A 25,193-nucleotide genomic window follows, 5' to 3' on the forward strand; every position below is an offset into this window, starting at 1 on the left:
GTAGTTTTCTATTGGCAGTTGGATTCAACATATTTCCCCGAGTTTTATGCTGCAATTGGTTAATGTGAGATCCTCGTCTTCATTGGTTGCTCAGAGAGTGACATTTTTCAACCAATCATGATTCACTAATCCGTCCAGGAGAGGGGATAAAAGAGCAAGAATCGTTGCGTCATGATGTTTTTTCCATTCGTGTTTTTGCGAACCGTGGTTTCTGTGGTGAAGAAGAGTTGCGATGTCGGGCCGAGGGAAACAAGGCGGTAAAGTGAGGGCTAAGGCAAAGTCTCGTTCATCTCGGGCTGGCTTGCAGTTTCCGGTTGGCCGTGTTCACCGGCTTCTTCGGAAGGGTAATTATGCTGAGCGAGTTGGAGCTGGAGCCCCTGTATATATGGCTGCTGTCTTAGAATATCTGACCGCTGAGATTCTCGAGTTGGCTGGTAACGCTGCTCGGGATAACAAAAAAACCAGGATCATCCCCCGCCATCTGCAGCTCGCCATCCGTAACGACGAGGAGCTCAACAAGCTACTGGGGAAAGTCACTATCGCTCAAGGGGGTGTCCTGCCCAACATCCAAGCAGTGCTGCTGCCTAAGAAAACCGAAAGTCATAAAGCCAAGAGCAAGTAAAAGTGACTTGGAGGAAACGGTATAACCGAATTTGTGCTTAAAATAATTTTAAAAAATAACCCAAAGGCTCTTTTCAGAGCCACCCACAGGATCAGAAAAGAGCTAAATTATTTTGTCTTACGGATTTAATAAAGTGAGTACGCTTTGTATTTTTAACTTAATCATTTTGTTGCAGTTTTTCTCTTAGGGTTCCCCACGTTCTGCATGAAGGAATAAACTTTTCGAATTACCACTAGCTGTACTGCAATGGATTTGTAAGTATTATCGATATAATTTGACTATAATTTAATACATATTTTTTTCGAAGAACAAATTTTTAATTTAAGATTGTGGTAGTTAAGCAATATATAGGTTTCATAGTAGCAGCCGTGTTAGTCTGTATCCGTAAAAAGAAAAGGAGGACTTGTGGCACCTTAGAGACAAATCAATATATGGAAACTGTAAAAGTAAATCGTAAAACTTCGCTTCTGCTAAGCTCCGTATTTAACCTATCTCCCCCGTACTTTTATTGTGGTGTCGTTCTGCCTGTTTCTTACAAATGTATCACCTTGAAGGTCATTCCGAAAAAGGACTCTTAGAGACGTGAATGAATTTAGAGGATTGGCTGAAACACAAGCACAGTAAGAGGTGGATGTGTACAATAAAAATGACAAAGTATCAAGATCCATGTATTACTGCCATTCATAGATCTCTTTATGTTGTTTGTGGTCTGATTTAAGGGAATAAAGCTTTCGTGCGATGTAATTTAGAATTATTTGAAAATGAACGAATGAAACCCAGAGGTGCGGTGTGTTAAGCCAAACTACCTCCTCGAATCACCGAGACTGGGCGATGAAGCGTTGAACGTAGAGAAAAAACCCCTAGAGAAAATGAGCTGCCACCGGCCGCGCTTATCAATTGCTATACTGGGCGGGCTTTTCAAATCCGCCAGCTGTTTTCATTTGCTTGCCAGTCAGCTGCGTTTTGTATTTCTTTATTTTCTCCCGTTCCTCCCAATGAACAGCGGCGCTTTCCATTTTTCCTCATACTCTCCTTTCATCTTGTGTACTGAAGAGATCAAGGATCTCCAAAGAGTACGCCCTGCAGAACTGAGTTAAGAGGTTCTCAGAGATTTAGATTTCCCAGCTCACATGTCCTGAGCGCTGCTATTTCGGTGCCGTAGAGTGCCGAGGTTGCCATGCGGTTCCTGGTTAAGTAGAGGGCGATGGGGGGGCGGAGGGTTTCCTAGTTTTATGGGGAGCACAGAGTCCCATAATGAGCCAATACGTCGGTGTTTTCTGCGTCGATTCTCCGCCTATACCACGGCTGCAGTCCCGAAGGATCAAAGTGCTTCAGTCAGCCCAAGTGAGCACAGCACCAGCTATGGGGGAACCGCTCAAGTGCCTTTAACTTCATCTCCAGCCCTCTTCCTCACAATCCATTTTATAATTTCTCTGTAATGTGTAATGTACTATACTGCATCGACTCTTTGCAGAGCAGGGATGAAGGATAACTAGAGTACCTATGCTCCAGGAAGGTAAGCAACTTTGATGGGAGAGAGCTTGGAACTCTGATGCTGTGCAGGTAGCTTGTAGCTGTGATATTGTGGGTGGGGGGTTCTGTTCTTACCTCCTCATTTCAAAGCCTCCCCCCTTTATATTTCAAGCTCCAAATAAATGTGTTCATCCTCCCAAAATGTAGCCTTGATGTGAAATACAAACTTCCTGCTGTCATGCAACAACTGTCTCTCCAGGTTGAGGTAAAGCATCTTTCCTTTGAGTCCTATTAAAATTAGAATGCTCCTTATTCAGTGCTAGGCTATCAGTTTATTACACTCAGGTTTACCTACTCGACCTCTATGGTCACAAAGAACCTTTTGGGATAGGTTGGGGAGGTGCATTGTGCATTAGATAGGGTTTCTGTGATTTATTTAAATAACCTTTATTTCTCTTGTTTTGACACAACAATAACTTGTGTTTGGGCTATTGTTTCCAAGAATTTAGTTTTCTATGTACACCACACTTTTGTAAGCAACCTGTCTTCTTTTGTGTGCCTTAAAAATATTTTAACTACATGTGTTAATTGTATATTTATAGTTTTTTAAAGGGAACAATTCTGGCTTTATTTCTGAAGATTGGGATGTTTGTTCTTAAAATAGACAAACAGAGAAAAGAAGAGCAGAATATAGGAAAAATGCATCTTTTCTCTCTGATGCTTCCAGTTTAGTTACAATGAAGTGTTGCAGAGCTACATTTTTTCTGGTCAGCTGAAATATACTCTTATTGGGTGGTGAGGGAGACTAGAAGTAGGAGGCAGAAATTATTTCACTGTAACTCTTAAACAGGTCCAATTACCCTCTTTGTTACAAGCTGACACCTTGTATATGTTTCTAGTCATTGACTCTTGTTATACCTTTGCCTGCTACATTTAAGAGCTCTGGACTATAAACTAAACTAAAACAAAACAAACAAACTCTCCAGATCAGTGCTTGGAGATTGTGAATAAGACACCCTTCCTTTTCTCTTGAATAAGATAAACAATGAGTTTCTTAAGTCTCTTTGTAAGGTAGATTTTCCAGGCCTCAGTTCATTCTTGGAGTTTTCTGAACCCTGTCCAAATTTTTCAACATCCTTTTTGGAGCATGGGCACTAGAACAAGACAAAGAATTACTATAATGGTATCACCAAAGCCACATAAAGAAGTAATACCATTGTAATTATACATCTAAGGTTTGTGTTAGAAGTCTTAGCAGCAGCATTACATTCAGAGCTCCTGTTTAATTGGCTACCTACCTTTTTCAGAGTCAATGTTTTAAACTGTACGTGCATATTTATTGTCATCATAAGAACGTTTTGGTTTGTTATGCTCACAATTCTCTTATCTCAGCAGAAATCTTAACATGAGCAACTTGGTGGACTTCTGAGTTGTGTGTTTTTGGGAGGTGCCTTCATTGTTTAGATGGAAGGAAGGCTTTTAGCGGTCTTATGTGTATTAACCTCTTATTTTTCTATTTCAGTAACCTTTCCTTAGTTCCTCCTGAGCCACTGACACATCAGCCAATACAGTTCTTCCACTGATTATGGACATTCATTCATTGTGATGCTTCTTCCCAGATGATTCCAGCATATTGAATACCCTTTGTCACTGTCTTCTGCCAGTGTTTCCTTGGCCCTCCTTGCTTTCATTTTCCTCCCTTGGGTACTCAATTCCATGCTTGCTTACCATGTCTCCCATCTTCCATACAGTGTACATCTTCCAACCGCCTGAGCCTTCTTTCTTTGTTTATATTATCTAACACGTCCTGCTTTGTCAGCGCCCTTACTTTCTCATTTGTTGTTTTGTTTTTCCATTAAATATGTAGTGTTTTTCTCAACCATCTGTAACTGGCAGCTTCTAATCTCTTTTTATTAGTCACTGTCATCTTCCAAGTCTCTGCTCCTTACAGTACTGTGTTCAGTACAACCAAGTAGTATAGTCTGATCTTTAGTTTGATATGGAGACCTCTGTTTGACTAGATGTTGTTCATCCTTCCAAAGGTGATGTTTGCTTTTCCTAATCTTGTATGAATATCTGTATGGAAGCCACCTTCAAATATCACATCCCCAGGTAGCAAAACTCTTCTACCTGATCGATTTCTTTTCCATTCATGTACACCTTTGCATCTGTTAAAATCATGAAGGTAGGAAACCGGACAACAGTGCAAAGATGTATATGGATGGATTACAGTAACATTAATAGAAAAAAGGGACAAGTGTTCAAGGGTGTAAGTAGTAGAATATTTGGTCAATCAGATTGCATAGGAAAGCAAAACCTAAGATCTATTTTTGGACTCAAAGGAAGATAGGAAGAGTGAGGGATTACACTCAGAAGTTTAGATTTAAGGAGGGGGGAAAGTCAAAAGTATTTCTGAACACAATGACTTAGACACCTGTCCTTGCTTCCATTTCACAGTATAAAATCATGATACTAGACAACTGCAGATAATGAACTGATCCCTACTTCCTAGATCTTTTACACATATCATACTTTTGCATGGAATCAGGACAAATTAAACTGAAATACACAAGATGCGTATTTCAAGTCCCTTAAGTAGTGAATCCCTATATTCCCTCAAATTTACATTTTAGAGCTGGCCTGCATGTCTGTGTGTCCAATAACATTTATTTTAGCAAATTATCCCTGTGGTGAATTGTTTAACTAGCATACTGTACTTCAGCATTTTGGGGCGTGATCCTCAGGTCTGGCCAAGCTATACTAAGAAAGGAGCGAAAGGAGAGGGAACAATGATGGCTTTATGCCAGGGAACCCCTGGCATAGATTAGAGTAGCCGCAGAGCTTTGTACATTTGAGTCTAGCTAGTGCTGTTCCAGCCACTGGAAACCATCATCCTGCAGTGTGCTTCCATCATGTTGGAATTTGTAAGAGAAGGTGACATAAACTGTATCAGTGACACTGGAGGAATCCTCAGTTGTCCAAGTATGATGGTTTTAAAGCCAGTTTGTGCTGCTGGAGTAAGAGGAAAGATATAAGGTTTAAAAAATCCACAGATTACTCCTACATAAATATCCTTGCCTTTGCTCTTACAAATAACAGAGATAATGGTAAATAAGTAAAGCCTCCAAAGATAAAGTAAATGATGCTATTTAATGGAAAGAATTTACATTTAATGTGGCTTTACCACCTCCCTGAATTCACTCATTCCTAAATCTTAACATATGCAATTTGTAAACAATGATTTAAAAGTACCTCAAACCTATTAAATAAAAATAAAGCCCACCACCACCAGAGGAAGCAATGATTTCTAATAGCAGCAATTACTGCATTTATTTCTCCCAGTTGTAACAGCTAACTGCATCACTTTTTTCCAGTTCCCCACCTGCACTTTGAAATAATGTGTATAGAGTATTTCTAAATTGATCATCATGCACACTGCAGGCTACATGAATATATCACATCCTTAGACCCAACAATTTGTCTGGCTGTACATATTTTTCATCCAGTCCAGCTTCCTCTTCATTCTAATACGCTGAAGATCTTATCTTGCCTTCATAGCTATTACACACAATGGAATTATATTGTAATTAGTATGTCACTGATATTGTTGTTTCATGTAAAAAGAATTTTCTATCTTGTTTACAGTGTCCCAAAAAACATTCCACTCCCTGACGAGGAGATTGTAGTTGAAGCAGTGTCTAAGTCTGTGAAACTGGGTTATAGTTTCATGGTCCTTGGCAAAGTTAGGTATGTTAGGTCACCCAGAATCACTGTTGGTATAAACAAAAAGCAAACTTAAGCTCAAATAAATTTGTTAGTCTCTGAGGTGCCACAAGTACTCCTGTTCTTTTTGCGGATACAGACTAACACGGCTGCTACTCTGAAACCTGTTGGTATAGCGAAAAGGAGGACTTGTGACACCTTAGAGACTAACAAATTTATTTCAGCATAAGGTTTCATGAGCTACAGCTCACTTCATCGGATGCATTCCTGATGAAGTGAGCTGTAGCTCACGAAAGCTTATGCTCAAATAAATTTGTTAGCCTCTAAGGTGCCACAAGTACTCCTTTTCTTTTTGCGAATACAGACTAACACGGCTGCTACTCTGAAACCTAACAAATATACTTGAGCGTAAGCTTTCGTGAGCTACAGCTCACTTCTTCAGATGCATCTGATGAAGTGAGCTGTAGCTCACGAAAGCTTATGCTCAAATAAATTTTAGTCTCTAAAGTGCCACAAGTCCTCCTTTTCTTTTTGCAGATACAGATTAACACGGCAGCTACTCTGAAACCTGTTGGTATAGAGGCAGCCTTAATAGTAAGGTAGTAGGGTGAGAAGACTGTCCTTCACTGTCTGCTCAGTGTGTGTGTGTGTGTGTAGGGGGAAGGGGGCATTTTTCTATTTTTAAATAGAAATAAAGTTTGTCATCATTAATCGTGTCTAGCCACCTTCTGTATGTTTTAAGAAATGGTAGTGACCCACTAAGACTTGCATTACCTTGGAGGGGTAGCCTTTTCAATTATGGTGTAGTTGTATCATGGTTAAGGTTGTATTACAAAGTTCAGTTTAATAAGAGCTTTAAACAGGATCTTTGTAAAAATTGCATTGAAAAGGCAAAAATAAAAACATAGACTATAAACACTGAGGATATTTGATTTTTTATGGTAATTTGATAAATAACACAGGATGCCCAGGAGTTGCCACTATGAAGTGGCCGTGAACAAGGCTAATGCAATCCTAGGATGAATCAGTCAAGGTTTAACTTTCTTCAAACTCTGTCTGTCTGTCCATCTGGCCTCCTTCATCAGACTCCCAGATGTGTGTCCTGACTGCTTCCTGCAGCCCACAATTAACCTGTCTCACACCTCTCCTGTTCTTAGATATCAAGCTGGGAGGGGATTGTTGTTCAGCTTCCTTAAGGAGAGGTGAAGAAGTCCATATCCCTGTGGGTCATTGATTTCTAGTTGTCAATGTCCTGGCAACTGTATTTGCCATTGTCTTCTCAGATGCTCCACTGATGTGGGGATTGAAGTCCACTTGACTCAGACAGCTAGGTGCCATTCACACCTGTGTCTTAGTCTGCCCCAAGAGCAAACAGACTTTTTCCACCCACTAAGTAACAATGCAGCATATAGGGTAAACTGAGGCACAAATACACATCATATAAATTTTATAGAAAATTCCCACTTTGTCACAAAAATATTAACAGTGACATCAGCAGTGTTAAGGCAGAATAACTTCCAAAATGCTTTCACTGTGTGGCAATCAGATGTGTTAATATAATTGATACAATAGCATATGAGGTCACTGTCAAAGTTTTGCATTATAGTGAAAGTTTGATGAGTGAACAGTGCCCTCATCAACATAGGCTGTAAAATATAAGGGTAACTCAGCACAGAGGTATAAAAATGTTTAATGTATCATTCTGACATTATTCATTCACAATTACTCGTCCCAGGTTTTGAGAAAAACTCAGTGTCACCAGCCTAGAGCAGTGTTCAGGACACAAGACAGGTGTCCCATCTAGTGAACATACTGGTCAAGCACTGCCCAGAGCCAGTTGCTCCAGAAGTAGAAGTAAGGAGTTTGCAACAATAAATCAGTGAACTGCTGGTCTCAATCTCTAGCTCATCACAAGTACCACTGGAATACCCTCCTTGAGGTCTGAAGATGCCTCACTATTGCTTTACAAAATCTCCAGCAGAAATTTTGCTCACTAGAAAACTGCACAAATATTCACTCTGTCTTATCTTTAGGGAAAGTGATCTGGAAATAGCATTGGTTCCCAAGGACTTCAGGCATGTGACGTTATCTCCTCCAGGTAGGCCTTGGATTCCCAGAAGGCCTTTTGAAATCTCCTACAACCAACTGCTTTGGTAAACTATTCCAGGAACTGTGGGACAGAGAGGTACCAAGAGTACAGGGAAGCTATTACAGTATAGTAGTAGCATTAAAGGTAGCAAACTGCTCCCAAAAGAGCATGTCTATTGTGGACAAACTGCACTATTGGTACTTAAACTAATGTAGTCCAAGTGATCCAATTACCAACAGTTCAATTCTCTAATGAAGACACAAACCATTTTGCAATGCCCAAGATTTATGCATTTGTAAATTGTCAGTGGCAATTACTTTTTGCTTCATTTTAATGTATTTGAATAACAATCTAGATTTAGAAAGAAAGAAAGAAGGGTGCTAGACAGAACTATGAACCAGATGCAAAACACAGCACAAATTTAATTTATTTATTTGGGAATCTGATGTATACAATATATTAATACAGGTATTAATACATTTTTCCTCAAATGTTATATATATAGCATATTAGTTGTGACAAGAAGTACTTTATTTTGCCAAAGCTGTTTTGTAAATTAAGAACTGGTATTAAATATACATAGATACAAATATATAGAATCACAGAAACATAAGGCTGGAAGGGACTTTGAGAGGTCATGAAGTCCAGCCCCCTTCCTTGAGGCAGGACCAGATAAACCTAAACTATCCCTGACAGGTGTTTGTCCAACCTGTTTTTTAAAAGCTCCAGTGACGGGGATTCCACAACCTCCCTTGGAAGCCTATTCCAGAGCTTAACTATCATTACAGTTAGAAATTTTTTCTTAATATCTGACCTAAATCACCCTTGCTGCAGATTAAGACCATTGCTTCCTGTCCACCTTCAGTGAACATGGAGAACAATTGATCACCATCCTCTTTATAACAGCCTGTAACATGTTTGAACAGTCATCAGCTCCCCTCTCAGTCTTCTTTTCTCAAGAAAAAAAAAACATTCCCAGGGTTTTTTTAATCATACGTCAGGTTTTCAAAACTTCTACCTGTTTGTTACTCTCTTCTGGACTCTCTCAAATTTGTTCACATCTTTCCTAAGTGTGGTACTCAGAACTGGAAACAGTACTCGAGTTGAGTCTTTATCAGTGTTGAGAGGAACAGGACATTTAGCTCACAGGTCTTACATAAAACACTTCTCTTAATGCAACCCACACGGATATTAACCATTGTACAAACTACATAACATTGTTGACTCGTATTCAATTTGTGATCCACCATAATTCCCAAATTCTTTTCAGAAGTACTGCCACATAGTCAATTATTCCCTAATTTATAGTTGTGTGTTTGATTTTTCATTCCTGAGTATAGTATTTGCAATTGTCTTTATTGAATTTCATGTTGTTGACTTCAGATCAATTCTTCAATTTGTCAGTATCGTGTTGAATTCTTTCTAATCCTGTCCTCCAAAGTGCTTGCAACCCTTTCAAGCTTAGTGTCATCTGCAAATTGTATAAACATATTCTCCACTCTATTATCCATGTAATTCATGAAAATACTGAAAAGTACCAGACCCAGTATTAACCCCTGTGGGACCCCACTAGATACACCCTCACAATTTAAAAGTGAATCTTTGATAACTACTCCTTGAGTAAGTTCTTTCAACCCGTTGTATACTCATTTTATAGTAAATTTATCCAGCCTGTATTTCCCTAATTTACTTATGAGAATGTCATGTGGAACTGTGTCAAAAGCCTTACTAACATCAAGATAGATCACATCTACCGCTTGCCCTCTATCCATTAGGCCAAAATTCCTGTTAAATAAGGAAATTGAGTTGGTTTGGCATGATTTATTAGAACATAAGAAGGGCCATACTGGGTCAGACCAAAGGCCCATCTAGCCCAGCATCCTGTGTTCTGACAGTGGCAAATGCGAGTTGACCCAGAGAGAATGAACAGAAAACGTAATCATCAAGTGATCTATGCCCTGTCGCCCATTCCCACATTCTGGCAAACAGAGGGTAGGGACGCCACCCCTGCCCGTCCTGGCAAATAGCAAATGATGGACCTATCCTCCATGAATTTATCTAGTTCTTTTTTTAACCCTGTTATAGTCAAATGTATTCTTAACAAATACATGCTGGCTATTCTTTCTAAGACTATTCTCCTCCAGGTACTTATAAATTTATTGTTTAATAATTTGTTCCACTATCTTTCCAGGTATCAAAGGTAGGCTGACTCGTCTATAATTGCCTGGGTACTCTGTTCCCCTTTTTAAAGACAGGTACTATGTTTGTCCTTCTATTGTTTTCGGAAACCTCACCTATCTTTCATGAGTTTTTGATTGCTAATGGTTCTGAGATTGCTTCAGCTAGTTGGTGAAGTGCTCTAGAATGAATTTCATCAGGCTCTGATGACTTGAATACATCTGATTTATCTAAATATTCTTTAATCTGTTCTTTCCCTATTTTGGCTTACATTACTCCCCCCTTGTTGTTAATATTAATTGTGTTGAATATCTGGTCAGCATTAATTTTTTCAGTGAAGACTGAAGGAAAATAGACATTAAACATCTCAGCTTTCTTGGTGTAGTCACTTATTATCTTTCTTGTCCTGCTGAGTAAAGGACTACACTGTCCTACATCTTTCTCTTGCTGTTGATTTATTTAAAAAACCTCTTCTTGTTGCCTTTTATATCCCTGGCTAGGTCTAATTCAATTTGTGCCTTAGCTGTTGTGATTTTTTTCCCTACTTGCATGTATTATTCTTTGTATTCCTCCTGAGTAAATTGCCCATGTGTCCACTTTTGCTAGGATTCCTTTTTGATCTTTCAGGTTATTAAAGAGCTCCTGATGGAACCAGATTGGCTCCTTACTATTTTGTCTATCTTTACTTCACATTGAAATAGTTTACAGTTGTACCTTTTTTTATATTATCTCCTTGAGAAACTGCCAGCTCTCCTGAACTCCCTTTTCCCCTAGGATTTGGTTCCCATGGCAGCTTGCCTACCAGTTCTCTGTTTGCTCAAGTCTACTTTTTTGAATGTCATTGGCCTTATTCTGCTGCTCTCACTCCTTCCTTTCCTTAGAATCTTGAAATCTACCAAACTGCCTTCCACTTTCAGATTTGCTACCAATTCCATCCTGTTTGTCAGACTCAGGTCTAAAATGGCAGTCCCCCTGGTTAGTTCCTCCATTTTCTGAAAGAAAAGGTTGACCCCAATACTTCCAAGAACTTGTTGGACATTTTCTATTTTGTCATATTACTTTCCCAATAAATGTCTGGGTAGTTAAATTCCCCAGGTCTTGTGTTTTGGATATTTCTATTATTTGTTCTAGAAATGCTTCTTTCATCTCCTGTTCCTGATTTGGTGGTCTATAATAGATCCCTACTGTGATGTCACTCCTTTTTTACCCCTTTTATCTTTACCCAGAGACTTTCAACTGGTCTGCCTCCCACTTCCTTCTGTGCCTCAGAACAGGTGTATATAGTCTTGATGTATAATGCAACATCTCCTCCCTTTTATCCTGCCTGTCCTTCTTGAACAAACTATACCCATATCAAATCTTGACTTATCCCACCAAGTCTCTGTGATGCCAATAATGTCATATTTTAGAGTAGCAGCCGTGTTAGTCTGTATTCGCAAAAAGAAAAGGAGTACTTGTGGACCTTAGAGACTAACAAATTTATTTGAATAAATGCTCAAATAAATTTGTTAGTCTCTAAGGTGCCACAAGTACTCCTTTTCTTTTTGCGAATAATGTCATAATTTACTTCATATACTAACAATTCCAATTCTTCCTGTTTATCCCCCATGGTCCTTGCATTTGTGTATAGACATGTAAGATGTTGACCAGATTCCCCCACTGATTTCCCTCTTGTTGCTTTTATGACCCTATTGTAATTTTCTATATTCCCACCAACATCTAACCCTCTTTTAATACTAACTTTTCTTTATGCCTACCTGTGGGCTTTTGTCACCTGCACCCTTTGAACTTAGTTTTCACCTCTCCTTACTAAATTGGTAAATCAGTGTGTGAAGATGCTTTTCTCCTTCTTGGCCAGGTGGACCCCATCTCTTCCAGCAAACCTTCTGCCTGGAACCACGCGACATGGTTGAGGAAACTAAAACCTTCCTGTTGACACCATCTGTGCAGCCATGTATTTGTGTCCAGATTGCATGTTTTCATGCCTAGAGCCTTATCCACAACTGAGAGGATGAACGAGAACACCATCTGCACCCCTGACTCCTTCACCTTAGCTCCCAGAGCCCTGTAGCCTGCAGTTAGCTGCAGTCAGCTAGCATCCTCCATCCCAGGTGTCTCCATGTGTATCCTAACAATGAAGTCCTCATGCTCCTGGATGACATGTAAATGAGCCATCTCCTCCTGCAGCTCTCTTTCCTGATTCCTGAGTGACTCCACCAACAGACACCTCTTATACCTGGTGGTTCCCCCTGCCTGGCTTTCATTGCCATAGCAACGCAGGAGGCATTACCAGTAACTGCACACCAGGGCCTGGGTGGAAGCCTTGAAGATCAGGATACCTGTCTGGCAGAGGCACCCCAAGTGGAGGCAGGGGAAGAGCTAGAAGTGGTGTTGATGACACATAGTTTTCCTCCCATGGAGGGTTCTTCCTTGAAGAGTACCTGCAATTTAAGGAAATAAAAATCAAAACAAAACAAAAAACACACAACCCTACCTCCCTCTGCTGGCAAATTCAACTTAATCTCCCAGCTGCCTTCATCTCACCAGCCACAATTGACTTACATTCTATTTGTGATCCATTATAACACTCAGATCATTTTTAGCAGTACCACCTAGCCAGGTATTCCTCAATTTGTAGCTGTGAATTAGATTTTCCCTTCGAAAGTAAAGTACTTTGCACTTCTTTTTGGATTTCATCTCAGACCAATTCTTTTTGTCAAGATCATTTTGAAGTCTAATACTGTCCTCTAAAGTGTTTGCAACCCCTCCTAGCTTGGTGTCATCTGCAAATTTTATTAGCACACCCTACACTCCATTATTCAAGTCATTAATGAAAATATTGAATAGTAACCGATGCAGGACTGACCCATGTGGGAACTCTTTAGTGCATCCTCCCAAACTGATGGAGAACTATTGGTAACTACTTTTTGAATATGGTCTTTCATCCAGTTGCGTACCCACCTTATACTGAAAGCTGTTATGTATTTCCTTATTTTGGTATATCAGAGATGAATACATTTCCTAGATGAAAATTTACACAATAGAGCAAGTTAAGAAAGGGCAAAGATATTCAGAGACCCTGATTCTTCTTCCATTTAAGGAAATGGAAGGCATACCGTTTATTTAAAATTAAGCAATATAAGGCCTTGCATTAACATTTAAGTGTAAGTGGTAAATCCTTTCATTGGAAATTTGTATGCAAATCAAACTGGAGGGAGAGAATGTTTGATGTTTGAGAGATTTACCAGAAAAAGGAATACCAAAAATAGTGCAATTAAATGAGAAAGGAAAAATGTGGATGCAAACTAAGAGATGAGCATTTTGATAGGTGCATTTCAAGTACATAACATGCTAGTACTGTGAAATTTCATTTCATGTGCCACATCTATCATTTTTTATTTGAGAAATTAAGAGAAACTAGCATTGGAAATCTTTCCTTCCCCCATCTCTTCCACACAGCTTTTATTTCTTTAACAAATAAGGTCTAGCACAAAATATATTGACACTGTTTTGTTGCAGTAAATTGGTGAGTATGTTGAACACACATCAAAATGTATACATATTTCAAATAAGGGAATCACGTCTATAGCCATATTTTTACATTTAATATATTTTAAACAAATCATACCCTGAGTTTCTATATCCTTCTTTTCTCTTTCTCTTGATGGGAAAAACATTCCAGTATTCAACACATAGGTAATCTTACTATTGACAACGACAAAATATTAGAAGTGAAAACAGAAAGATGACTTATTAGAAATCTCCACGATTTAAATTAATTTAATTAAATTAATTCAAACAGCCAGTAGATGGCGGCAGAGGCCAAATTGGAAATGGCTGATCTATTCCTTAGCTCTTTATTTCACAATTTCATTATTTTCACCCAAGTTTCTCAATGGTCTAAAGATTCGTAAATAATTGTTATACTGTTACCATGAAGAGGACTTTATACATAATTTTAATGTCATGTCAGAACCTGGAGTGATTGCCCCTTCCAACCAGGGGGGTGGGAAATTGTTTCCACTTTCAAGTTCCAGCTTTGATTTCTCAGCCTCCCTGGAATGGAACCGGTGTTTAGTTTTCCAAATAATGTCATTTCCCAGTGATTATTCACAGCAACGCTCATCATCACATAATTATGCAAAAATATGTTTTTATTTACAAAAACAACCAAAGCAGAAACGTCAATCACAGTGAAACGAAGGAAAGAAGAGCAGGACACCGTGCCCCGCTCCCGCCCGGGACCGCTTTGCCGCAGTGTCTGGCTGGCAGAGCGGCGCCAGCGCCCCCGCCCCTACTCAAGCCGTAGGAAAATGGCGGCGAACGGCAGAGACAGGCCCAGGAGAGAAGGGATGCGTCAGGAAACCTGATTGGTCAGATTTTGCCGCAGCCCCCAAATCCTTGAAACCCAGAGAGGAGCATTTTCAACCCAAACCAGCCGCCGACGCGCGACCCTCGCTCGGCAGACGCACCAGAAGGGCACCGAGACTAGCGGCGACGGAGTTTGAAAGCGGCTGTTGTTTTAAACCAGGGCTACGGAGGACCCCACTCTAATTCCTGGAGGTAGGGCTTGATAATGAGTTTCCGCATCCTAACTGTGTGTGAGGCAGGCTTCCAGGAAGCCGCTGGGGGGAGGGCCCGTATTTATTTTACTAGAAAGCCTCGGGGGGAGGCGGGGGTGTAACACTCGCGGGGAACAGACACCTGCGGGTGCGGGAGAGGGAGAGAGGCGAGCGAAGAGCCCACCCTTTTTCTTTTCAGTTCTCAATCAGGTCGTCCGCAGACCCTCTACCGAGACTTCATAGTTCCTCTGCGGAGTTGGTCGGTTGTGTCTGTGATTTTAACATGTCTAGTCGTGGTAAGGGTGGTAAAGGCTTGGGGAAGGGAGGTGCCAAGCGCCATCGTAAAGTACTTCGGGATAACATCCAAGCTATTTCTAAGCCAGCTATTCGACGCTTGGCTCGTCGCGGGGGGTGAAGCGTATTTCGGGGTTGATTTACAAAGAGACCCGGGGAGTGCTGACGGTGTTCTTGGAGAACGTGATCCGTGATGCTGTTACTTACACTGAACATGCCAAGCGAAAGACTGTAACGGCTATGGATGCGGCTTATGCTCTGAAGGGCCAGGGTCGTACTCTATGGTTTTGGCGGCTAAACGGGTCACTAAAGTCAAGAGTGACATAAAAGCTCTTTTAAGAGCCACACACTTTTTCACAGTTGGAGTTAAATTATTTTCATAGTCTAGGAGACCGCTCTTAAAATTAACTTGAGTAACTCAGTTTTTCTAGGTCTTAAGGCTCTTATAGCCACCATTCCTGTTTTAAATGCTAAGATCTTTAAATTCCTGATTACTTTATAATTTATACTGTAAAGTATCTAGTGTAAAAATGCTTATACATTCAAACATTTAAAAAAAATCTTACAACTTAGTGTCAATATGCTTAACAGATAGCAAGGACAATATTAGCGAAATTTGGCGTTTTAAGCCCAATAACCTGCTACATTTTGTTACCTCTTTTTGCAACTTGTTTTTTTGTAAATCAATTGAAAAGAATACATATAGCTCTTATAAAAAGCAAAGTAGGTCTGAAATTTTTTTTTCTAATTTAATTAGTACTCCTAATAGTTGGTGATAGATTTAGTGCACTAAAAGTAAAACGGGGCGGGGGTCTTTAATGGCGTTTTCCTTTATAGTACAATAAGAATACTAATAATGCATTGCTAGTTTTTTTTTTTTTTGTTTGGTTGGGGTTTTTTTTGCATAACATCCTACTCGAGGACAGCAGCTATTATCCTCACTTTGTAACTGAGCAACAGGGAGATCATAAAAAGTCTTGAGATACCAGAACTGTCAAAATCTACTCCTGCTCCCAAGAAATGGTCTAAGAAAGCTGTGACCAAGACCCAGAAGAAAAGCGACCAAAAAACAAAACAAAAGTAGGAAGACCAGGAAGGAAAGTTTCTCCATCTATTGATTACGAAGTGCTGAAGCAAAAAAGAAAAAAAAAAAGAGTACTTGTGGCACCTTAAAGACTAAAGATACCTGAGCAAGTTCACCCTGACACTGGTATCTTCTCTAAGGCCATGTAGATCATGAACTCTTTTGTAAATGACATTTTTGAGCGCGTTGCCGAGAGACAACGCCAGGGGAGATTGACAAACATGCTGCATCCACAAAAACAACAAGGAGTCCTTGTGCCACCTTAGAGACTAACAAATCTATTTTGTGCATAAGCTTATTATGCCCAATAAATGTGTTAGTTTCTAAGGTACCACAAGGACTCCTCGTTGTCTTTGCTGATTCAGGCTAACACAGCTACCGCTCTGATGCTGTATCTGAAGGTACAAAAGCTGTCACCAAGTATACTAGCTTCAAGTAAATGCTCTTAATGCAGAAATTAATACCTACAACCCAAAGGCAGCCACTCGTTTCCAGTAAAAGTTTCATTTCTTAATTTTTCTCTAACAAATACTATTATTCAAGGAAGCCATCACTAATTTTACTGCTGAAAAACACATACGGTATACTTTAACCAAAGCACTAATTGTCGCTTACTTACAAACATATTTAGCGTAAATACGTATTTTATGTAAATTAAATAGTTTTTCATTCCAAGTTTTCACATCACAGCATAAGAACACAAGAATCATAGCTCTTATTATGAAAAAGGTGTGTAGCTCTCAAAAGAGCCTTTGTGTCGCTCTGTTGACTTTAGTGACCCGTTTAGCCGCCAAAACCATAGAGAGTACGACCCTGGCGCTTCAGAGCATAAGCCGCATCCATAGCCGTTACAGTCTTTCGCTGGGCATGTTCAGTGTAAGTAACAGCATCACGGATCACGTTCTCCAAGAACACCGTCAGCACTCCCCGGGTCTCTTCGTAAATCAACCCCGAAATACGCTTCACCCCCCGCGACGAGCCAAGCGTCGAATAGCTGGCTTAGAAATACCTTGGATGTTATCCCCCAGTACTTTACGATGGCGCTTGGCCCCTCCCTTTACCACCCTTACCACGACCAGACATGTTAAAATCACAGACACAACCGACCAACTCCGCAGACGAACTATGAAGTCTCGGTAGAGGGTCTGCGGACGACCTGATTGAGAACTGAAAAGAAAAAGGGTGGGCTCTTCGCTCGCCTCTCTCCCTCTCCCGCAGGTGTCTGTTCCCCGCGAGTGTTACACCCCCACCTCCCCCCGAGGCTTTCTAGTAAAATAAATACGGGCCCTCCCCCCAGCGGCTTCCTGGAAGCCTGCCTCACACACAGTTAGGATGCGGAAACTCATTATCAAGCCCTACCTCCAGGAATTAGAGTGGGGTCCTCCGTAGCCCTGGTTTAAAACAACAGCCGCTTTCAAACTCCGTCGCCGCTAGTCTCGGTGCCCTTCTGGTGCGTCTGCCGAGCGAGGGTCGCGCGTCGGCGGCTGGTTTGGGTTGAAAATGCTCCTCTCTGGGTTTCAAGGATTTGGGGGCTGCGGCAAAATCTGACCAATCAGGTTTCCTGACGCATCCCTTCTCTCCTGGGCCTGTCTCTGCCGTTCGCCGCCATTTTCCTACGGCTTGAGTAGGGGCGGGGGCGCTGGCGCCGCTCTGCCAGCCAGACACTGCGGCAAAGCGGTCCCGGGCGGGAGCGGGGCACGGTGTCCTGCTCTTCTTTCCTTCGTTTCACTGTGATTGACGTTTCTGCTTTGGTTGTTTGTTTGTGCAGTGTATGACATTGTGAGCATGGCTGTGAATCGTTGCAAACGCGATCGCTCGGGAAACCACAGATTTGTTTCTGAGCCCTGAACATTCCTCCCTATACCGCAGGAGACGCAAGAGAGAGTTAAAGCCTAACAAATTTATCTGAGCATAAGCTTTCGTGAGCTACAGCTCACTTCATCGGATGCATTTGGTGGAAAATGCGATGAAGTGAGCTGTAGCTCACGAAAGCTTATGCTCAGATAAATTTCGTTAGTCTCTAAGGTGCCACAAGTACTCCTTTTCTCTTTACGAATACAGACTAACAGGGCTGCTACTCTGAAAAGAAAGTTAGTTGGTACGCATTACTTAAGGCAGCGGGAAGCTCCTCTACTCCGGTCTGTTTCTCGCAAGATTTTCAATGGTTCCTAGCTATTTCAGGGTTTTTTTAATTGATAAACTGAAACAAATATGTTACGGTAGTAAAAGTTAAGTGTCTATAATACTTATTAACAGGAATACAGAACACCATTATTTCTACCATTATTCAGAATATTATCATGTTCTATCGCGGACAAACAAGTTTTTGATTTCACAGGAGCCAGACCCAGAGAACATACTAGGTGCATGAAAGAAATGGCGAGTGTTAGTGCTTGAGGGAGGCGCGGGGAGATGAGAGGAGGAGTGAAGAAGGAAATCTCTGCATGCTGGCTCAAGGCTCAAGTTACTGTAATTAATAATAACAGTTAATTAGTAATTAATAATAAAAAGGATAGTTCCAAAGTTAGCTCTTGACTGAACACTTACCAAGTGAAACAGGAGTGTGTATTTTGTAATCCCTGGGTATTCGCAACAATGAAACTTGGACCATTATTCACAATTCCTTCCCTGGCTCAACAGAGAAACTTTCAATCTAAACATCTGTACGGACATAGATAATATTTCACTGTTAGGTACATATCAGGTGGGTCACCTTAGATTCATATAATGTACAGAAGTATGATAGTGCATAACCATATTAACAACATTTCACACATATACAGTACTTTTTATGTGGTTGCAAACTTTTACTACTTTATTTTGGCAAAATGGCTGTGAGATCAGTAGACAAACAGGACCATCCCATTTAAGAGGGGAAACTGAAATAAGAGAAGGGAGTTTTTTAGTCAAGGCCAAAGGAGAAGGAATCACTTACAGATCAGGAATAGAACTAGTGAGACTATTTTTTTCTGTCTCTTCCAAAACAGAATTTAATTTGGTGCCATAAGAATCTTTATGTTTCATACTTTGTGCAATTTTATCAGGACATTTGGTCAACATATTGTTTAGTAGAAAAAATGGCATCTTTCCCATAGAACATCTTCCCTCATGTTCACTAACTAATCTTTTAACAACTGAAAAGTTTCTTCTTTTTCTTATGATTAATACATGATCATAGTTGCATACTGTTAGGCACTATAAGGCTGTTTAAAATATTAAGGCCATAGACAATAAAACTGATGAAGAAAATATGTTCTTAAATATTTTATAAAAGTTTATGGATTAATATTCTCAACTTTAACTTAATCTCAAAATAAATTAATATTAGGAAAAAAATAAAGTGTTGCACAAAATAATTACATCGTCAAAGATGTAAACATGTTAATTTAATTGAACAGATTCCAGAAACCACAAAGTAAGTCTCCCAGGCTCATTTATATTATTTCATTGAGCATATAAATTAACATATTTTCTTTAAATTTCTGATCACAGAAGAGCAATAAAAAATGTGACTGATTCATTGGTCAATATAGGAGCAAACTAGCTTTGACTTGTAAAACATATACATATTTTCTTTATGTATACAGTCTAATTGGGGCAACAATAGAGAATGAACTTAAGCATTTATTTGTTTTATTGTACTGTATAATGTCATAGACTGAAAATTATGTCTCTTCACTTGTTATTATGTGGTAATACTGTAACATAAATGAATTCCCAATTAGAACAAAATGGGCACAGTATATATCACTCAGCAAATTCCACAAAAACAAGAGGGGTTCCTCAGGGGCTCATTGAAAGAGGCCTCTTTACACTGATTGAAAGAAAAAAATCCCAAAAGATTTGGATGAGAAAAAAATTAATTTGGCTTAGTTGTGTGAAGTCTTTAAGTCTGTTAGTCTTTAAGGTGCCACAGGACTCCTCGTTGTTTTTGTGGAAACATCCTGACAATGTAAATAGTTAATAGTACATAATTAATATAATTTGTTGAACTATTTCATTTTTTTCTGGTTGGGATTTGTTGTTGTGTCCTCATTTTCAGCCTCTTTGGGAGGATGGACAAAGCTTAGGAGGGATGAGATATTGTATGTTTTGTTTAACCTTGTTATGGATGTGAGTTACTACCCTTCTTTTAAGATAGTGGTGAGAGCTAGTTAAGCAGCTCACCACCACCACCCAATCACCCAGTCCACCCAGGATTGTTAATCATGATGGCAGAGGACTTTATCTGAGCATTGTTTGGGTAACTGTGTATGTGTATTTGGAGGAAGAGGGGGGATGAGATGCATCAGGACACAGAGTCAGAAAGGCAATTAGTGTTGCTGTTAGACAGAAATGTTCGTAATGTGGTCCTGCAACAAAGCTAAGACAGAAAGCTGTTTAAGCAGAGTGCTGGCTGAAAAGTCAGGTTTGGAAAAGTCACCAAACTCTCTCTTGCTATTTGATTGCTCCTGTGATTGGGGAAACAGGACTGTATGTATGATTTTGTAAATAAAGAAGATTGCATCAAAGAAAATGGCTATATTATCAATTTCTTCTCACAGTTGGAACATCCCATCATACCCCAATTTTGGCCATCTACTTAGTTCAAAAGTGGTAACAATACAATAAAAACCTATTGAAATGTATGCACACTAGGATCAGAACAAAATCTATTTCAGGAATTCTAAACTGAGAAAAAAATTGATACACACACACACACGTGGTTTGGGGCATAAATGAGGTATTAAATTACTTTTAGAATACAATGTACAGGTTTTTTTACAAAGGAGGAAATTAAGGGAGATAATGATTTATTTGTGATTTTTAGATTACATTTCCAGATAAAACATTGTACTATGGATCTACAGCTTCAACATTCAGTTTGCCTCTTTGATCATGCTATTCATAACAATGTTGCTGTAATATATTTAGACTTCTGTACCACATGATATCTTAATTTATAAACTAGAACAGTATAAAATCAAGATGGTGTACATTCACTCAATTAAAAAATTGTTAATAGATAGGCCTGAAAATATAATTATAAATGGAGAATCGTTGTTGCGTGGCTATGGTTCCAGTGGAGTCTTGCAGGGATTAGTTCTTGGCCATACACTATTTAACATTTTTATCAGTAACTTGGAATAAAAACATTAATGATGAAGGTTGCAGATGGCACAAAGATTGGGAAATGGTAAATAATTAAAAGAACAGGACACTCATACAGAACAAACTTGATCTCTTGGTAAGCTGACCACAGGCAAACAATATGTATTTCAATATGTTCAAATATAAAGTCATACATCTACAAACATACATCTATTCTGGGAATCAATGACTGTGAAAAAGACTTGGGGGTCATGGTGGATAGTCAGCTGAACATGAGCTCCTAGCAGGGCTTAAATTTAGCTGGAGCTACCTTGAGTGGAGCTCCAGTAAATATTTCAAATCTGCACGGCAGATGCCCCGAGCCCCAATGCCTCCCACAGGGCTGAAGCCCCGAGCCCTGGTGGGCCCCCGTGGGGCTAAAGCCCTGAGACACACCCTCCCCACCCCCACCCCACTCTGCAGGGGCTAAAACCTGGAACTCCAAATGGGGCACCGGGGGGGGGGGACGCTTCAGAAAATAGTGTAAGGGAATTTAAACCCTTACTAATAGTGTGATTCCATGGCCAAAGGGGATAATACAATCCTTGTATATATAAACAGGGGAATGTCAAGTAGCAGCTGCGGTTATATTACCTCTGTATTTGGCACTGGTGTGGCACTGGCACTATTGGAATACTGTGTTCAGTTAGCTGTGAAGCTACAATGGTGCAAGTCATTCAGTAGCACCAAGGCCCACAAGGTTATGTGAGCTCAACCAGCAGAAGCTATCCTGCCTAAGGCACTATGGTAGTTACCCCACAGTCCTCCTATAGGCAGAAAAGGAAAATTGAACAACATTTTCAAAAGACGAGCCTGGGAGCTTAAATTCAAAATTCTGCTAGACACTAAAAATCTCAAGGACTGAACAGAGACACTGAATTTATGTCTTATTACAACAATCTGTAACCCATTACCCCCCTATTTTTGTCCTATGACTGTAGAGGTGTTTAATGGGCCATTCTACCTTGAATGGTCCCTTCCAAATGGATGTTGATAAATTGGAGAGCGTTCAGAGAAGAACCACAAGAATGATTAAAGGATTGGAAAACGTATCTTATAGTTGAAAGACTATTTAGCCTATCAAAGACAAGGTTAAGAGGTGACTTGATAACTGTCTATTAATACCTAAATGGGGATCAGAAATGTGATAATAGAGAGTGCTTCAATCGGGAAGTTGATAAAACTAGACAAATTCAAACTAGAAATAAGGTGCACATCTGTAACAGTAAAGGCAATTAGTCATTGGAATAACTTGCCCAGGGTTTCAGTGGATTCTCCACCATTGGAAAATTTTAAATCAAGATTGACTGATTGATATATTTTCCTAACTGTATGCTGTAGTTCAAGCATAGCCAGGGCCGGCCCACAACATTTTGGCACCTGAGGCAAGGAGCCCTTTCCCCCTCGCTTGGGCCAAAACTTTGAAACTCTGGGTCCTAGTGGCGCCCCTCCACAATCTGGCACCTGAGGCAGCTGCCTCAGTTTTCCTCATGGTAAAGCCAGCCCTGACTATTGAAACATAAATTATTACAGGGGAGTCATGTGGCATGTAACATACAGGAGGTCAGACTAGACAGTCACAATGTTCACTTTTGGCTTTAAAGTCGATGAATCTGTGAGACACTTGACAATGGTTACCATTACCAGCATTGCAAAACCTAACTTTTAGGTATCCTGATGCCCAATGAGATTCACAGAAGCCAGCTGCTGAGTTGGGAACTGCCTAAGCTAGCCAGTCGGAAATGCATAGAAGAAGGGTATGTCCTAAACCCTGCTTCTTTCAGAGAGTTAGTCTACAACTCCAGGCTGTAGGGAGGTTCCTCTCCACTTAAAATTCACAGCCATGAACCCTTTCCTGGAGTTAGACACCTAAACCACATCAGCCTTTTCTTATGAAAAATTGAGGTGGAGATGATGGTACTCTTCACCACCAGCAGGCCAGTGGTTGGAGCATTCACTTGGAATGTGGGAAATGCAGATTGGAATTCCTACTCTGCCAGATTTGAATCAGGAATTGGAACCTCAGTCTCCCATATCCCCGGTGAATGCTATAACCATTCGCCTATCAGTGGAGAGCAGCACCACATCCTAGCTGTACTTTGTGTAGATTGGTTCAATTCAGAGAATATCTACTTGATTGGGCCACACAAGCAAAACAGGTGGCAGAATGCCTAATTTGTGAATCCCGCTGGGATTTAGGTATGAGCAGTTCAGTGGCATCAGGATTTAGGTGGCTCTGTGCATGCCCACTGAGAAAAAAATTAATCAGCATGGAGACTTTACCAGTAGAAATTTTGGCACCTCCTGGGTTAGACAGCCACTGAAGAGGAATCTTGAAGAACTCAGTGGGACCTAAATATTGGATTTAGGAGTCTAAAGTTCCAATCAGATATCAAAGTCCCTTTGTGGATCAAGCCCAAAATGAATTGCCCAGGCTCACCCAGAAAGCCACCAGTCGAGCCAGAAATAAAACTCAGTTGTCCTGAGGCCTGGTCCAGTATGCCACCACAGTGGTTAAGGCTAGGAAAGCCCATTTCAGACCTCATTGGCCTAATGAATCATAAGAATATTCAGCCTAAAAATAACCTTAATCTTATCTATCATTTAGAGTCTTTTGCCCATAATGGATTGATTTAAACCAAGGTGATTTAAATCATCGAAGGCAAAGCCTTGATTTAAGTCATCAATTTTAATCAACTTTTCCATTTATACTTTAGTGATTATTGACTGATATAACCATTACAACATGCTGATTGACAACTAAATAGAGCCCATAGACTGGACTTGGTACTTCTTTTTGCTACATAGGAGAGTACACTATATAACTATATGCATTTATTTAAGCAATTATACAGCTTAATATTTTCAGATTCTTATTAATTGTGCACTTTTAGTGTGCTAGAAAACTGTGAATGATATAGTGCTTATTTACTAGATAATTACTTTTCTGCTCATGTTTTGTGTCAAGCTGCAATAGGATGGTAACTGGAATTGAATTAAACACCCAAAACAACAGATAAGATTTATTTTTATTAAATAAAATAACTTTAAATGTTTTGGATACATAAATATTTCTTAACAAAACATGTTTCACATTTACAACTAAATGATTTATTAAACAGGAGGATTAACTGCAGTCAGAGAATGTAGCTGATTATCTCAGATCAGCCTTGGAAAGTGACAGAAGCTTAAATTCTTACTTGCCTAAGTCTCTTGAAAATCAGACCGGGGTGCCAAAAAGTGGGGGACGTGGGGTGGGGAAGAGGAGCAGAGGGAAGGGATAGTGCCCTCAAACTTTTTACCAGCTGTAGGGGTGAGTGATGGGGAGAGGGTCCAGAGAGGAGCAAGCGGGAGCGGGATCTTGGGGGGAAGGGGTGGTGCCGGAGCTGGGTCTCAGGGAGAGGGGTGGTGTGAGGGTGGGGCCTTGGAGTGGAAGGGGCGATGCAAGGGCAGAGGCTCAGAGAGAAGGGGTGTTGCGGGGGCAGGACCTGGGGGGCGGTACAGCAAGGGAAGGGGCAGGGCCATGATTCGGGTATCTGCTGCCTCCCCCACTATCAGGGTGTTTCCACTGCTCCTGAATCAGATAGTCTCCTAAATTACTTAGGCTGCCTTTCAAACTTGTTGATGTCATCCCCTTCCTCCTTGTTTTTACTCATTTTAATCAGATTTACTTTTAAAAACAAACAAACAAACAAAAACCCTTACTATAATTTAAATAGCAAAATAAAAAAATCTGATTTAAATTAAAACAAACATGGTATTTTTAAAAAATCAACAATTTTTATCCACCCTGCTTTTGCCCAATGCAGCTATTGTAATATTCTTAATTTAGACCACAAAACTTTGTTAGCATGGTTAAAATTGCCCAGCATTTCCTGGTGCCCTTACAGACTTTAAGTGAATGTATATACTTGCGCTCTGAAAACCAGGAACTAAAGACCTAAAGTAACGTATTAAACTGTGACATTCTATGGATGGTTTCACAGTGTATTTTAGGAGACCCTGTCTATCACATCTGGGGATCTTGGGCAGAAATAA

At 40.1% G+C, this 25,193-nt stretch overlaps 2 protein-coding genes and 2 pseudogenes across 29 annotated transcripts in view; 2 read left to right on the forward strand and 2 right to left on the reverse strand.

Annotated features, from left to right (window-relative positions):
- Positions 1–25,193, reverse strand: part of LOC119841100 (histone H2A.J) — a 168,608-nt gene that overhangs the window by 81,696 nt on the left and 61,719 nt on the right. The window lies entirely within an intron of this gene.
- Positions 179–20,536, forward strand: LOC119850999 (histone H2A.J). Of its 28 annotated transcripts, none has more exons than XR_006273831.1 (6): positions 179–641; positions 798–876; positions 6,356–6,425; positions 7,852–7,971; positions 10,099–10,162; positions 11,944–12,769. XR_006273831.1 is itself a non-coding variant. In XM_043491057.1 (2 exons), exon 1 carries the CDS (start codon positions 233–235, stop codon positions 620–622), a length of 390 nt encoding a protein of 129 aa, XP_043346992.1. In that variant the 5' UTR covers positions 179–232; the 3' UTR covers positions 623–641; positions 798–1,283. The 28 variants fall into 28 exon arrangements, 1 of the variants encoding a protein (XP_043346992.1); XR_006273825.1 differs by having other exon boundaries at positions 7,852–7,916; XR_006273843.1 differs by having other exon boundaries at positions 7,852–7,916; positions 10,099–10,107.
- LOC119851098 lies at positions 14,217–17,226 on the reverse strand (annotated as a pseudogene).
- Positions 14,869–15,286, forward strand: LOC122455578 (annotated as a pseudogene).

Source organism: Dermochelys coriacea, chromosome 1 (genome assembly GCF_009764565.3).
Source record: "Dermochelys coriacea isolate rDerCor1 chromosome 1, rDerCor1.pri.v4, whole genome shotgun sequence".
Classification (NCBI taxonomy): domain Eukaryota; kingdom Metazoa; phylum Chordata; order Testudines; family Dermochelyidae; genus Dermochelys; species Dermochelys coriacea.

Bases quoted from the DNA above. Each gene is read 5' to 3' on its own strand.
- LOC119850999 (XM_043491057.1), top strand. From the start codon at position 233: ATGTCGGGCCGAGGGAAACAAGGCGGTAAAGTGAGGGCTAAGGCAAAG.